Source organism: Otolemur garnettii, unplaced genomic scaffold (assembly GCF_000181295.1).
Source record: "Otolemur garnettii isolate 467f Iridium unplaced genomic scaffold, OtoGar3 scaffold00223, whole genome shotgun sequence".
In the NCBI taxonomy this organism is placed as follows: Eukaryota; Metazoa; Chordata; class Mammalia; order Primates; family Galagidae; genus Otolemur; species Otolemur garnettii.
This window is the reverse complement of record NW_003852618.1, coordinates 413,105-429,029: the sequence shown is the minus strand read 5'-3', so window position 1 is coordinate 429,029 and position 15,925 is coordinate 413,105. Positions and strand designations below refer to the sequence as shown.

General features: G+C 32.5%; 1 protein-coding gene across 1 annotated transcript in view; it reads right to left on the bottom strand.

Annotated features, from left to right (window-relative positions):
- Window positions 1-9,492, bottom strand: part of LOC100951103 (olfactory receptor 2W1-like) — a 10,664-nt gene extending 1,172 nt beyond the window's left edge. Inside the window, exon 1 of the mRNA XM_003801877.1 lies at window positions 8,996-9,492. Within this exon, the coding sequence (XP_003801925.1) occupies window positions 8,996-9,492 (497 nt within the window). The remainder of the gene's footprint in view (window positions 1-8,995) is intronic.
- Window positions 9,493-15,925: the final 6,433 nt, after the last annotated feature.

The window sequence follows — 15,925 nt, the reverse complement described above, 5'->3', positions numbered from 1 at the left end:
TGTGAAAATCAAAAGAGAATCATTAATGTTAAGAAAACCCTAAAAAATAGAGCCATGGAGTGCAATGAAGAGAGGGTTCTCATGCTGGTATGTCTGATAACAAATAGTATTATAAAAGATTGCAAAAACTACAACCTTGCACAAAGGCCATTTTAACCTTATGCAAGAAATGCTCCTATAAGGACATCTGTCCATCAACTACCTGTCCAACCTTAGACTGGTGTCACCCTTGTTGTTGATTTCTGTAGTCAAAAATAATTATTTCAAGGCAATTATGTAATCCTCTCATTTTCTGTCCATTGAAAAACTTAATCTTCCTTTAACCTTCCTGAATATGCACACAGTTTACTATGGCATACATATTCCCTTCCCTATACAATGTTTTAGTTCCAATAAACATCATTTCACCCCCTCTCTGTTTGTTATATAGATTGACACTTGTATACCAAGGCAAACAATTGCAGAAGTGTCATAGGAAGACTCTGAACAAAATGGCTAAATAAAACTGGATGGACTTCCTTTTATTCATAGTGATGCTATGATAGGAGTTACGAATCCATGACAAATTGTTACCTCCTTGAGCTGAGGGTTTATAGAAAATACAGGTTTCATACCTCTTATGCTCTTTTTCAGATATTTAAGCTGCATAGTTTTAATTCTGCTATCCACTTATCCACTTTCAATCTGTTATCTAAATCTTCTAATTTTGTAGTCTTAAAAAATCTTTCCTTTCATACCAAAACTTGTATTCTCAAATGTTATTTGCCTCCCCCTCCCACCTTCCCCAAGACCAGCAATCTGTCTCTTTCACTGCAAATGTTATCTTCTCATCTGTACTTTTGATTCCATTTTCTACCATCTCAAATGGAGTGATTCTTTAGAAATAGATACATTTCAAAATTTTATACCTAACGTCTAATAATCATTCCTGTCTTTTCCTCATCCTACAAAACTTTTGGATCTAGTTATCATGTATTTAAAATGTTAAACTGCTTCAAGGGAGAGAATTCTGATTTTCGTTTTTGTATCACCAGGGACTCTCCTCAGGATTAGCACAGAGAAAGCATCTGTAAACATTTGACTGTTAAAAGAAACTTTAATCACCACACCTGGCTCCTTTCCCTTCATATCTACAATAAGTACTGTCTCTTTACAGCTTACCCCCAGTAGTCAACTAAAAATGGTTTCTCAAACACACAAACAATATCCCAGTGCAATATCCCTGGTTTTTTCTAAATTATTCTTCTACTTGACTTCTCTATGGCAAGTCAGTATCTCCTAAACTGGAGTTGCTCTGTAGTTTTGTAAACTATTCTTTAAAATTAGTTTTTCATTAGCATTTTCCCCACTGAAACTGCCACTCCTTTCCTTCTTTCTCCCTGCATTCATCGCCACGATTCTTTAATCAGATATCTGATCTTCTTTATCCTTCACTCATTCCCTCTGTCTCTGTGACTTCACTTACTAATTTTGCACAAATAACTAGCCATTCTAGTTTTCTCTGGTCCACTTGTCTTTTTATCTTCAGATTTATAATTTTACCCAATTGCTAAACATTTCCAATAGATTTTACAACAGTCTCATCCCCTATCACCTATATACAAAACTGATTTCATAAAATTTTACCTCTTAAAACAAATCTTAATTCTCTCACAGACTTATCAACTTCTTATTCCGGTAGATGCCTCATAAAGTATACCTCATAGATTCTTAATAAATGTTTGTTAAAATGAATTTATCAATTTGGGAAGTGGAGATTAAAAACATAAATACTTGTTTTCATTTTCTGTATACATTTCATAGAAATCAACTTCAGACATAATGTATGTTCTAAACTTTGAAGCAAAGAAAATTAGTAGAAAGGTTTTTATGCAAATTTTCTCTAAATTTGAGAAATTGTAAAATATTTTCAAGACAACATATTTTTTCCCAATTTGTTTACTAATTAAGCTTATAGGCTTTTCTTGTGCTCATAATTTAAATAAGGATTGTTCTTAGAGAAAAAAGATCTAACTTTTCTAAAGCAGGATCTAACTATGGAGAATGCAATTACTTACACCATTCCTCTCACTTGCATTGGGATCCTACATGTTTATGTCAAGAGGTGGCCCTGTCTCTCAGCTCTCTCAGTTCATGTACCTATCCAAGATGAATTATCCTATTTATGATTCAGAGAAGAAACATCTTCAATGTGAAATTAAACTAATTAGGTTTTCCTAAACAGCAATGATGAAATATGTTGTATCTGGGAAGACTTCAGGGAAATTGAATTATCTCATTAGCAATTAATGTGTACTATAAAGATACCCAAGGGAAAACATTGAATAAATCTCTCAAAAGAAGGGTCACAAATTGCCAGAATCAATCAATTCCTTTTCAACTTTGGGTGGAAATTAAAACAATCATCATTATTATAAATACACTAATGTAAGATGAAATAAAAAGATAGAACAGTGTTTAGCAGTCAAAATACATTTCTATATATGGTTTTATCAATAAAATACTTTAATTGATAGTTTTATTAGTCTATTTTATATGGAAGAACATTGTGTGTCTAGATGTTACAAATTAGGTACTATTAGGCAACATAGGTAATGAACAATACAGATGACATGTAAATATACTTATGCAAATGAGCACAAGTTGTATTTTTCCTATCATATCTTCTCTTGTTTAAACTAAAATTTCAAACATATTTCAGTAACAATAAAATTCCTAACTTCTACAAGGAAAGACATTTTAAGTAAAAGTTGCATCTTAGTAAAAGTTGCATACTTTTACTTTAGTAAAAGTAGCAGTGTGTCTGGGTCACTACCATAGACAGGAAAAGTAAGAGAATTATAGTGGTAATTATTTCATAGGCTTATGCCTAAATTATTATTTATATTTTAGTTTGTTACTTCTATTGAGGGCACACTGTTCAATTACTTACTCCCTAGAAGTTGCCAATTTATAGATGTGTATTTCCAAAAATATTTTTGCAGTATTCAGTATTGAATAGCTCTAATAATAATATCAAAGATCGCAAGCTTTGTCATGAATCTTAGAGATTATTTAAAATGGCAGGTTAAAATTCTAGTAGTAGGACAAAGAATTATTACTTCTTCTTCCCTAAGAAATACCTCAAAACAAGAGATTAATAAAACAAAAATGCAAACTTCATCTTAAAAGCTGACCTCTGACAAATGTCCAAAAGTAGAAAAATATATTGAAATTAGTGAAGTTGAGACAGGTATGAAACAATGCTGAAAATGGATGCCCTCTGCTGCAAATAGCTGGAATATTCTCATCTCCTCTCTGAAAATGGCCGGGAAATAAACTAAGTGACTTTCATTAAAACAAGCCAACAAGAAATCACAGAGATAAGCTACACTTAGATATATTTTATTGTTATATTACAGAATAAGGGCGAGACTGCACCTAAGCTAGACCTAGACCTAGAGCAGAAAATCTCAGTTGACTGTTTAGAATTATAAGCTAAAAAACTCACTTGTGGATATAGTCTTGAGTCTGAAGAAACATTCTTATGGCTTACAATACATAATTGGCTCATCTCTAGTACAAATATTCTGAGAACAGTTTGTCCAGGACAAAATATGAACTCATTAATAATAAAAATAATAATGTAATAATAAAATAAAACAATTATTAGAGATAAATAGTAATAAACATGATGGGGTCAGGAAAAAGGCAAGCAGCAACTTACCTCATTCTTTAAAATGTTACTATTCAGAAAATGAGGATTGAGAGCCATGGTTCATTAAAAAAGAGAAACTTAAGGAAGTAACTAACCTTATGAAGCTAGAACACAGAACAGAAACATAAAACTCACAAACTATGTGGTGAAAAAAAGGGATAAACAATACTGCAGTATGTTTTAAGAGAAGAAATGGAAGAAAAACAAATGAAATTTTTTAAAAAAGCAGGTAAAAGTGAATAAACTTAAAGTAAAAAAAAGACAGCATTAAAAAGTTGAATAAAATTAAAAATGAAATGAACAAAGTTATTACAGTTTTTCAAGGATATTAAATGTAGGTGAAATTGGAGCACATGTGTACATATAACTAAAACAATGAAGTAGAAATGAAAGAAGATAGCCTAAAAACAGAATGGTCACTATTTTGAAATTTTTTGATTTCAGTGACCTATTACTTAATTAGGTAAAATTATGAACATTACTTAATCAGATAAAATTATTAGTCATCTATGAAATGAATCCTATGGTATGGAACAAGGAAAATGTATTATGACAAAATTCTGTTTGTTCAAGAAAAGCAAGAGGAGCTTCAAATTGAGTCATATGATTCACCATGTTAATTGAATAAAATAAGAAAACATTTCTATACAGAAATATAAAACATTGGATAAGATTTAGCATCTTATGGAAAATGTCACCACTTGAAATATAAAAAATGTTTTTTTCACAAACCCATAGCAAATCATTACTAGAAAAGGTAAAGTATTAAACGTTTTGCTCCTGAGTCTGAATGGGTAAAGGATAATGACTATTGCTTTTGTTTTGAAAATATTTTAATTATTTTGAGTACATAATAGCTGTATATATTTATGGGATACATATGATGTTTTGACGCAGGCATATAATGTGTGTTGATAAAATCACAGTATTAAATTCAATTATTTAATACTTTAAATACTCACACAAATTATTCATTCCCCTCAGGCATTTATGATTTTTTGGTATTAGGAACATTACAACTCCACTCTTTTAGTTATTTGAAAGTAATAGCATGACTCATTGTTGACTACAGTCTCTTTATTGTGCTATTAAATATTGTTCATTCAATCTAACAATACTTATGCATTCATTAACCATCTCACAACTACACATCTATCCAGGAGAAAAAAAAAATGCTTTTATCATAAAGACATTTGCACTAGATCGTTTATTGCCGCTCAGTTTATAATTACCAAGATGTGGAAACTACCTAAATGCTCATCAACTCAGGAATGGATTAACAAGCTGTGGTATACGCATACCATGGAATACTATTCAGTCATAAAAGGATGGAGACTTCACAACTTTTGTATTATCCTGGATGGAGTTAAAACACATTCTTAGTACTAAGTATCACAAGAATGGAAAAGCAATTATCTAATGTCAATATTAATATGAATCCAATGATCTTATGCATGTCCACATAGGAGAAAAATTCATCTCAATTCAAGTTTTTAATTTAATTAAGTCCTGTTTATGTAGTGCCATTAACTGGGAAGCTGGGATGAAAGTCACTACAGAGCTTAATTGAGGGGATACAAAGGAGGAGTAGAGGGGAGGTGTAGTGGGGTACTCCCACTGAAGAGACAGTGCAAGGGTGTTCGGCACACCTTTTGAGTGTGGGACATAACTATATGGGAGACCTAACAAATTCAAATGTTTTGACCTGGTTGTTTGTACCCTTACATTAACCTGAAATAATAAGAAAAGAGAAATGCTCAATACATGGATGGATCAAAAAAAATGTGATATTATAAGAGGGACTTTACCTAACAAATGCAATCAGTGTAACCTGTTTCTTGTACCCTCAATGAATTCCCAACAATAAATTTAAAAAAATGTAATGTTATTTAAATGAATCTAGGGACAACATAATCCATTTATATGATATTAAAAAAAATTAAAGTTATACTAGTTTATTTACAGAGCATAATAAGGTAAAGTATGTATAGAAAAGGAAAAAAGTGAAGTCTATATGATTACTGTTGAGTGGGAAGGATGGGGACAATCATGAAATGGCACTTCAGGCACTTTTTTCTGAGACCTGATTTGGGTGAATGTTACTTTATAGTTACAACATTCTTTAAGCTGTATGTGTTATGTTCTTCTAATATGAACATTTCTCTTATCTGCTTTTAGTAACTTTCTCTCCTATGTTTTCTCTCTTTTGTATATTTGAATGCTTTTTCTTTACATTTTGGAATTCCTGGAAAATAGAGCACTCCTAATAGGTTCAAAGGTACAAAACATTTATTACAAAATGTTAGATGTCTATCTATAGATTTATTTTTATTTCAAAATATTAATTAAAGAGTACAAATGTTTTTGTTATGTGGCTACCTTGAATAATGCTTAACTCAGGGCTTTTGGTGTGCCTGTCACCAGAATAGTTTTATTGTACCCAATAGTAAGTTTTTATCCCACATACTCACTTTTCCCTCCTCCTTTCTTGGCTTTTCATGTCCTTTAATTGCTTTATGTCCATGTGTATGCATTGTTTAGCTCCCACTTATTAGTGAGAATATATGATATTTGGTTTTCCATTCCTGAGATACTTTGCTTAGGATAATGGTCTCCAGTTCTATCCATGTTGCTTCAAAAGACATTATTTCATTCCTTTTTATGATTGAGTAGTAATCCATAGTAGATATATACCACATTTTGTTAATCCACTCATGAACTAAAGGGCACTTAGGCTGCATCCCCATCTTTGAAATTGTGAATTGTGCAGCAATAAACATTTGAGTGCACATGCCTTTCGATAAAATGGTTTCTTTTCCTTTGGGTAGATACCCAGTAGTGGGATTTCTGGGTCAAATGGTAGGTCTACATTTATTTCATTGAAGAGTCACCATACTGCTTTCCATAGAGGTTGTACCAATTTTCAGTCCTACCAATAGTGTTACGTGTTACTTTCTCTGTACCTACATGCCAGCATTTATTTATCTATTTATTTATTTATTTTTTACTTTTTAAAGAATTGCTTGTTTCCAAGAGTTTGGGGTTGCTGTGCATTATAATGTCATGGCACATTATAACATGAGGGTGATGAAGAGACTTTGTCTCAAAAAAAAAAATAATGGCCTTTCTGATAGGGGCAATTTGTATTTCCCTGATGATTAATGATGTTGAACAATTTTTCATGTTTTATAGCCATATATTCTTCTGAAAAACTTCTGTTTATTCCACTTATCTACTTCTTGGTGTTTTTTTTTTTTATTTGCTTTTTCTTTTTTTGCGAATTTAAGTTCTTTGTAATTTCTGGATATTAGAATTTGTTGGTTACACAGTTTGCAAATGTTTTCTTCCACTCTATAGATTGTCTATTCATTCTGTTGATTATTTACTTTGCTGTGCAGAATCTTTTTAATTTAATTAAGTCCTGTTTATTTATTTTTGTTGTTGCTGTATTTTCTCTGCAGATTTAGAAAAACTTCTGGAAGTAGTGCCATTTCCTGGGAAGCTGGGATGAAAAGTTACTGCAGAGCTTAAACTATTTCTATCTGTATTTTAGATTCTTCAAACCAGGTATTAAACCATTTTAACTTAGCTTCACCAATGGAACATGTAGACGTCTTAATTTAATAGAAATTAAATTTGTTTTCATGCTTAAGAACTTCAAAAACAACAAAGTCAAATATTCTTGATTTCTCATTCTGTTAAGTTTTCGACTTTTTCAAGGGAGATGGCAGATATGAGAAATAGAACGAACCAGTCTAGCTTAAAAAAAAACTCTCTAGTGTGAATGGAATTACATGATAGTGTAATAGCTATAATATGAATAAGAGATGGATCAAGAAAAATAATATTGCATATTGGACCATAAACATAAGGTAAGGATTAAAAATTCTTAGTTTTCAAGATATAAGCTGGTAATATAGCTCTAAACTACCTCCATCATCAAAATTTGTCTTCCTAAATATGGAAAGAATTATAACTTAACAAAAATGAAGAAGAAATGATTTTAAAAAACACTTTAGAGGAAGACTAAGAAACCTTTTTGGTTGTCAAATAAAATCACCTTTCCATATATCAATTTTCCCCCAAGAACTCAGAATAGGAATTTAGGACTTTCAAATCAGGTACTATGATAATACTTCCATGTTGGTCTTTAAAATAAGCAGTAAAAATTTGGAAAACTAAGTAGAACAGGAAGAAGTATTAGTATGTATTTTAAATGTAGTTAATGTAACCTGATATAATTTTTTTCTTTTTGTGATCACAAGAATCAAATTCTTTAAATGATTATCTGGGCAGAAGCTGATATTTAAGGGATAAAAATGACTGTGACCAATTAATATTAGGTTACTTTCAAGCTGATTTGGAACTAGAACTTTCAGTCTTCTTGGTTAATAACTGGTTTTATTGCTGCAATTTTCAGGGTAGAGATTTTCATAGGTAAAAATATTCCTGGGGCTGGTTGAAGAAAAGATGTTGTATCTTAAAATACAGTGCAGTGAGAACTGCACACTTGAATTCATGACATTATTTAGTTAGCATAATCAAAGGAAAATACTAGAATTAGATTAATCAATTTAAATACTATTGGAACATTTACAACACAAAAAAATCAGTGCACAGTATAAGTTATTTCTGGTGTTGGTACTTAAGTTTATAAATTCATTTTAAATATGAGTTTTTGTACCTGTATTATTATGTATTAATAATTCAATAAATGCTTTGGATTTGATTGTAATTTTTATTTATTTCCTGAGTATTGTCTTTATCTTTGTTGATTACAAAATAAATTGTCTACTTTTAGATTGGAAGGGGCCAATTTCTGTATTGAAAATTGCTGGGAGGAAGAATACATGTCCTGTTAGTTTCCTGCAACCTTTTTATTTTACAATCAGCCTCTTCATGGCACCCTTGAACTCCTTATTCCTTAGTGTATAAATCAGTGGGTTCAAGCTAGGAGTAACAATGGAATAAAAGATACTGAGAAGTTTGCCTTCATGCTGGCTTGGACTGTTTCCTGGCTGTATGTACATGTAGATGACAGTTCCATAAAAGATGGATACCACAATGAGATGTGAGGAACAGGTCCCAAATGCTTTTTGTCTTCCTGCTGCAGACTTGATCTTGAGTACAGCTATAGCAATGAAGCCATATGAAACAAGTATGAGAAGAAGAGGAACGAGAACTATAATCAGGCACATGGCAAATGTGGTTACCTCCATGGTTGTGGTGTCCACACATGCAATCTTGATCATTGCAGACATTTCACAAAAAAAGTGGTCTAGGTGGTGATTTTCACACCGAGGAAGACTCATGGCATAGGGAGAAAGTATCATGCAATTAATAATACCAACTACCCAGGCAACAGCTACAAGGCCTTGGCAGAGTTGGGGGTTCATTATGGTCATATAATGCAGAGGCTTGCAAACAGCATTAAATCGGTCATATGACATCACAGCCAGAAGGATGCATTCAACTGAGCACAGTACCATATCAGTGAAAAGTTGAAAGGCACAGCCACCAAAGGTAATTGTCTTGTCTTTGCCCCAGATATTGACCAACATCTGTGGAACTATGTTTGTGGTGTAACAAAGATCCAAGATGGCCAAATTTCTAAGAAAGAAATACATGGGGCTTTGCAGATGGTCATCCAAGAAAGACAGCAGGATGATGGCTGCATTTCCCATCAAGGCAATGGTGTAGAAGAAAAAGACAACCCCAGAGATGATCATTTCCAGCTGAGGCTGTCCTGTGAATCCAAGTAGTACAAATCCACTGAAGTGGCTATCATTGATCATTCTTTTTTTCCTTAACAGCAACTCTGAAGATATAATAATCAAACATTGGAAATCACAGTAAGTATATCAGAAACTTCATCACCAGACTCAAATGAGCCATTACACTTAAGCTATAAATAACAATCTTACTATTATACCCTTTTCAGTGTTCTAGTAAACTTCAAGTATTTAAAACTTCAAGTTATGATAGTAAGAGTGATGGACTATTGGATAGTTTTTTAAGTCTCATATAAAATGTTCAAACATGGGTTATAATGTAGACATTATCTGATTGAACTTAAAAATCTACATGAATCATTGGAATATTATATAAAGGGAACTTTGTTCATTTTCATGTCATTAAATGTCTTTTACTGTGACTTTTTCCCCCTCAGAATAACTTTTCTGCTCCAAAAACATAGAAGCACCAAACTAAATGCTCAAGGATGACAAATTTGAATCAATAACTTTACAGTTCATTCTTTTGTTGTATTTACTTTTATATATTGTTTCACTGAGGAGAAAAACCACATTAATATTAAATGAAACAAGGGGAGTGACTTCATACCCTATCTGCTCGTTCAAATTTCCTGGAGTTTTTTCTAATTTAGAGATTTCTGGGACACTTGAGAGACAGATATTCTAGAACAGTGGTTCTCAACCTCCCTAATGCTGCAACCCTTTAATACAGTTCCTCATGTTGTAGTGACCCCCAACCATAAAATTATTTTCATTACTACTTCATAAGTAGGTTGAGAACCACTGTCCTAGAATCATTAAAAACATAATAATATCACTTATTTCAGCATTACTCGCTACTTTGTCACTTTATCTTATCTAGCACCTAAATTTAAACCCAGAACTTTTTTCCTACAGGGTGTTGTCTTCACAATATGTTAGTCTCTTTTTGTGCATGACTTTTCAGTCTTTCCCAAAATTGCAATTCTAGTTGAGTATGTATGGCAATTAATTCAAAAATTCTGAAATAAAATAATGAAACATCTGAATGAAATTTTATACGTTACCTTCTTATTATTGAGGATCAGTGTACAAGAAGTTAGAAGTATAGCCATCTATAAAAATAACATCTTGCTTTCTTTATCTCTGGGGCTCCAAGGTAGAACCTATCATTTTGCTGACATTTTTACCCTAGTAATCCAGAGTTTATCAACCTTGGAATTGTTGACATTTTGGTATGGGTAATTTTTTTTTATTGTAAGATTTGTTCTGTGCTTTGTAGCCTGTTTGGCAGTACCATAGTTTCTACCACTATGAAGAACCACATAGAACCATTCCTACCTACCACATCAGAACCATTCCTCCCCAGTTGTGACAATTAAAAATGTTTGCAGGAATTGTCAAATGAATGCAATGGGATAGGTCACCCTGATTGAGAACTACCCACCTAATCTATAATTGGCTTAAAACTAACTCTTGCTTTCCTCCTTTCAGTCAATAGTCTCAAATTCTACCATTTCCTTGTAGAAATAAAATTTATTCATTTTCATCTCAAACTTCTCTGTATCGCCATTAATCTTTTAGCTTATTTTTACTTCTTAGATGTAGAAATTGTCCTTTCTTATCGCAAATATTATTTGGATTTTTGTATAATTGATTTCATAATTTACAGTCTCCTAAGGTCTAGGTCTTCATAATTTACTTTTTCTTATTTTTTACAGAGTTATTTATTTAGTATTTTCCTCACTCTACAAAATTATTTAAGTTAATAACACTGCAATCAAAATTCAAAGTGTTAATTCACTTCAAGCAATGACAGGTTCAAAGTGTATTTGTAGGGACATATCTCAAGTTTAGAGAAGGTTACTTAATAAATAGCTGTAAAAGCCTCATAACTTCCCCGGTATTCCCAGAAATTTAAACATCTGGATACAAGAAGGTTATCAAATTCCAGGAAGAGTCTTACAAACAGGATATCTCCAAGGCACAAGTCATCATACTAAATAAATTCAAAGTGAAGGAGAAAATCTTACAGGTTGTGAGATGAAAGCATCAAATAACTTACAAGGAAAAATCCTCCAGACTAACTGCAGACTTCTCATAGGAAATTTTACAAGCTGGAAGAGAATGAGGGTCCTATTTTTAGTCATCTTAAACAGAATAACTATCAGCCACAAATGTTTTATCCTATAAAACTAGGTTTCATAAATGAAGAAAAAATAAAATCTTTCCCAGACAAGCAAACAATAAGTGATTTTGTTACCACAAGACCTTTCCTGCAAGGAATGTTAAAAAGTACTCTATACATTGAATAGAACAGTTCAATGTGTACCAGTGTAAAAACATCTAGACATAAAAACACACAGCTCTTATGGAATAATAACACAAAGGAGAAAACAAAGCAACTAGGTAGCAATCAATATGATGACTGCTACAGTATTTCACATATCCATACTCACACTGAAAATCCTCTAAATCCCCCATTTAAAATATATAAACTGATAGAACGGATTTTTAAAAACCCCAAATACATGTTGTCTCCAAGAACCCATTTGACTCAGAAAGATTCTCATTGAATTTAAGGGGTGGAAAAAAGTATTCCACACAAAAAGTTCAACCAGAAATGAAAAAGAGACATTATGACTAGTCCCAAAGAAATACAAAAGATTATGTGAGACTACTATGAATACCTCTATGCACATGAAGTAGAGAACCTAGAGGAACTAGATAAATTTTCAGAAGCACACACCTCATTAAGTATGAATCAAGAAAAACTAGAAATCCTGAACAGACCAATAAGAAGTAGTAAGATCAAAACACTAATTAAAAAATCCTCCCTAAAATAACAACAACAAAAAGGCCTGGGAGAAAATGATTCACAACCAAATTCTATCAGACCTACAAAGAATTGGCCTCAACCCTACTGAAGCTGTTCCATACCATCAAGAAGGAGGGAATCCTCTCTAACTCATTCTATGAAGCCAGGAGCCAAAATCACCCTGATACCAAAGCTAGGAAAGGACACAACAACAACAACAACAACAAAACTACAGACCAATATCCCTCAAGAATATAGATGTATAAAACTCCAACAAAGTACTAGCAAACTGAATCCAACATCACACCAAAAAGATAATTCTGCGTGTTCAAGTGTGTTTCATCCTAGGAATGCAAAACTGGTTTAACATATGCAAATCAACAAGTTGTGATTCACCACATAAGTAGAATTAAAAACAAAAACCAGAATAATTTAATTTTTATAAATTTCCTTTTGAAATTTCATGAAATTTCATACATGAAAATGCAATTCATGTATGCTGCAATTTCAGTGGTCTGAATTCAAAATGAAATATGAAGGCAGTAGTTAGGAAAATCATATCAGAGTGCTCTGTTAAATATCTGTACAAATCAGCACGTTCCTCTTCTGTGATGTAGTATGAAAAAAAGGGATTCTATACATATCCAAGTAAATGCAGAAAAAGACATTACTATTTGAGGTGGATTATGCTAAAATATAATTTACAATGAGTAAATTTTTGAGATTTCTGCTGTATTGTTTCAAATGTAGTAAATGTTACTTCTCTAAAAAACATACAAACAAACAAACCAAAATAGATGCAGAAAAGCATTTGATAAAATCCAGTAACCCTTCATGATAAAAAGCCTCAAATAACTAGGCACAGAAGAAAAATTTTAAAAGCTATAACCCACAGCCAACATCATAATGAATAGGATAAAGTTGAAATTCCTCCAAGAATTGGAAGAAGCACTATCACCACTTGTATTTAACATAGTGCTGGAAGTCCTAGCCAGGGCAATCAGGCAAGACAAAGAAACTAAAGGCATCCAAATCACAAAAGGAGAGGTCGAACTACCCCTATTTGCTGAAAATATGACCTGACATCTAGAAAACCTTAAAGAATTCACCAAAAGACTCCTAGAATTTATAAACAAATTCAGTAGAGTCTCAAATTACAAAATTAATATACACAAATCATTAGCATTTCTATACACCAATAACAATTATGCTAAAAGTCATCAAGAACTTGATACCACTTATAATAGATGTAAAGAAAATAAAATACCTAACAATATACTTAACCAAGGAAGTGAAAGAAAAACTACAAAAGACTGATATATCACAGATAAACAAATGGAAAATGTCCCATGCTCATTGATTGGAGGAATAAGCATTATTAAAATGTCTATACTGCCCAGAGTGATTTACAGATTCAATGCAATTCCCATTAAAATACCAACTAATTTTTCACAGAACTAGAAAAAGTAAACTTAAATTTCCAATGAAATCAAAATAGAACCTAGATAGTCAAAGTGATCCTAAGCGAAAGCAACAAATCTGGAGGCATGATGTTACCAGACTTCATTGGTATCAAGGTACACACATAAATCAGTGGAATAAAATGAAGAACCCCCAAATAAAACCATATGCCTACAACCAACTGATCTTGTACAAACAGACTAAAACATACACTTGGGAAAGTACCCCCTATTTAATAAATGGTGCTGGGAAAATTGGAGAGCTACATGTAGAAAAATGAAAATATTAATTCTCTCTCTCTCTCACCATACATAGGTGTTTCCTATCTCTCACCATACACAAAAGTTAACTCAAGATGGGTTAAAGGCTTAAATGTAAGACCATACAAATTAAAACATGGGAAAAACTCTTCTGGACATTGGCTTAGGCAAAGAATTTATGACTAAAATCTTGAATCAAATACAACCACAACAAAAATAAATAAATGGGATTTAATTAAACTAAAAAAATTTTCAACAGAGGAAATAACAGACTAAACAGAGAACCTAAATAATGTCAGAAAATATTCACAAACTATACATTCGGCAAAGGATTAATATCCAGAATTTACAAAAAACTCAAAAAGTTAGCAAGAAAAACAAATAACTCCAACAAAAGTAGGCAAGGGACACAAACAAATTATACAAGCTGGGCACGGCGGCTTATGACTGTAATCCTAGCACTCTGGGAGGCCAAGGTGGGAGGATCACTTGAGTTCTGTAGTTTGAGACCCATCTGAGCAAAGCAAGAACCCCATCTCTACTAAAACTAGAAAAGTTAGCTGAGTGTGATGGCTTATGCCTATAGTCCTAGATAGTCAGGGGGCTGAGGCAGGAGGATAGATTGAGGCTAGGAATTTAAGTTTGCTGCGAGCTAGGCTGAGGCCCTGGCACTTTAGCCTGTGTGGCAGAGCTAGACTATCTTAAAAAAAAAAAAAAAGTACAAATGGCCAACAAACATATGAGAAAATGTTCAACATCACTACATCACTAATCACTAGGGGAATGCAAATTTAAACTGCAAAGAGATACCATTTTACCTCTGTCAGAGTAGTTGTTATTATTAATTCAAAAAACAATAGATATTGGTATGGAGGTTGTGAAAAGGAACACTCACTGGTGGCAATAGAAGTTAGCACAACTTCATGGAAAACAGTAGGGGAATTCCTCAGAGAACTAAAAGTAGACCTATCATGTAATCCAGCAATTCCACTGCTAGACATCTGCCCAAATGAAAAGAAGTTGTTATATCAAAAGACTCCTACACCCAAATGTTTATCACAGCATTTCTCTTTTTTCATTTATCTCCTTCATTCTGTAGCTTCAGTTACTAGCTCTGGACATGTAACTTTGCCATCTGCCTTTCCTAGTTTTACTTTTCTCTTAGGCTTCCAAGTATGCAATTTTACTAGGACGCTCAACACCAACACATATTTTTAAATTATCATACCAACAGGTAGGCTTACAACTCATTTCACACATTATAATTCAAAATGGATTTCATAATTTTTACTTTTCCAACAAACTCACTCCTTCTTTCACTCTGACACACTTCTATTTTATTAGATGAATGTTCCTTAAAGTACCTAGTAGGCTCTTAATAAATACTTGCCAAAATAGATCATAACATAGATATTTAATCACAAACTTCTGATTCAAGAGGAATAGTGCTTTTCATTTTTAATGATCTCCAATTTAAGAGATATTAACATAGAGTTTAGTAGATGTCCTATATTCTACTGAAGGAAGAAAAATTAGTATAAAAGCTAGAAGGTTGTACACAAATCATTTTGATGTTGAGAAACCTCTGATAATACTCCCTAAGACAATCTATTTTATCCACACTTACCCTAATTCAGCTAAGAAAATGTTTTAATGCAGATGATTCAGCCAAGAAAAATTCTGAAGGAAAAAGTATTTTTATTTTCTGAAGGACAAGATGAGTATTCTTCCTTATATCTAAACAGAGCACCAATATCCTCAGACTTCTACCACTTCTCCTTGATTGTTACCGTGAATCTTCATGATTGAGGAAAGAGGTTGCTCCTGCCCTCAACTCTCCTGAATCAAAGGCCTAATTATAAGAATACTCTAGTTTCTTGGTGGCTAAAAGAATCCAACAAGGAGACACATCTGTGCTATGAATAATAACTAATTAGTATTCTCTTAAGGTCAATGA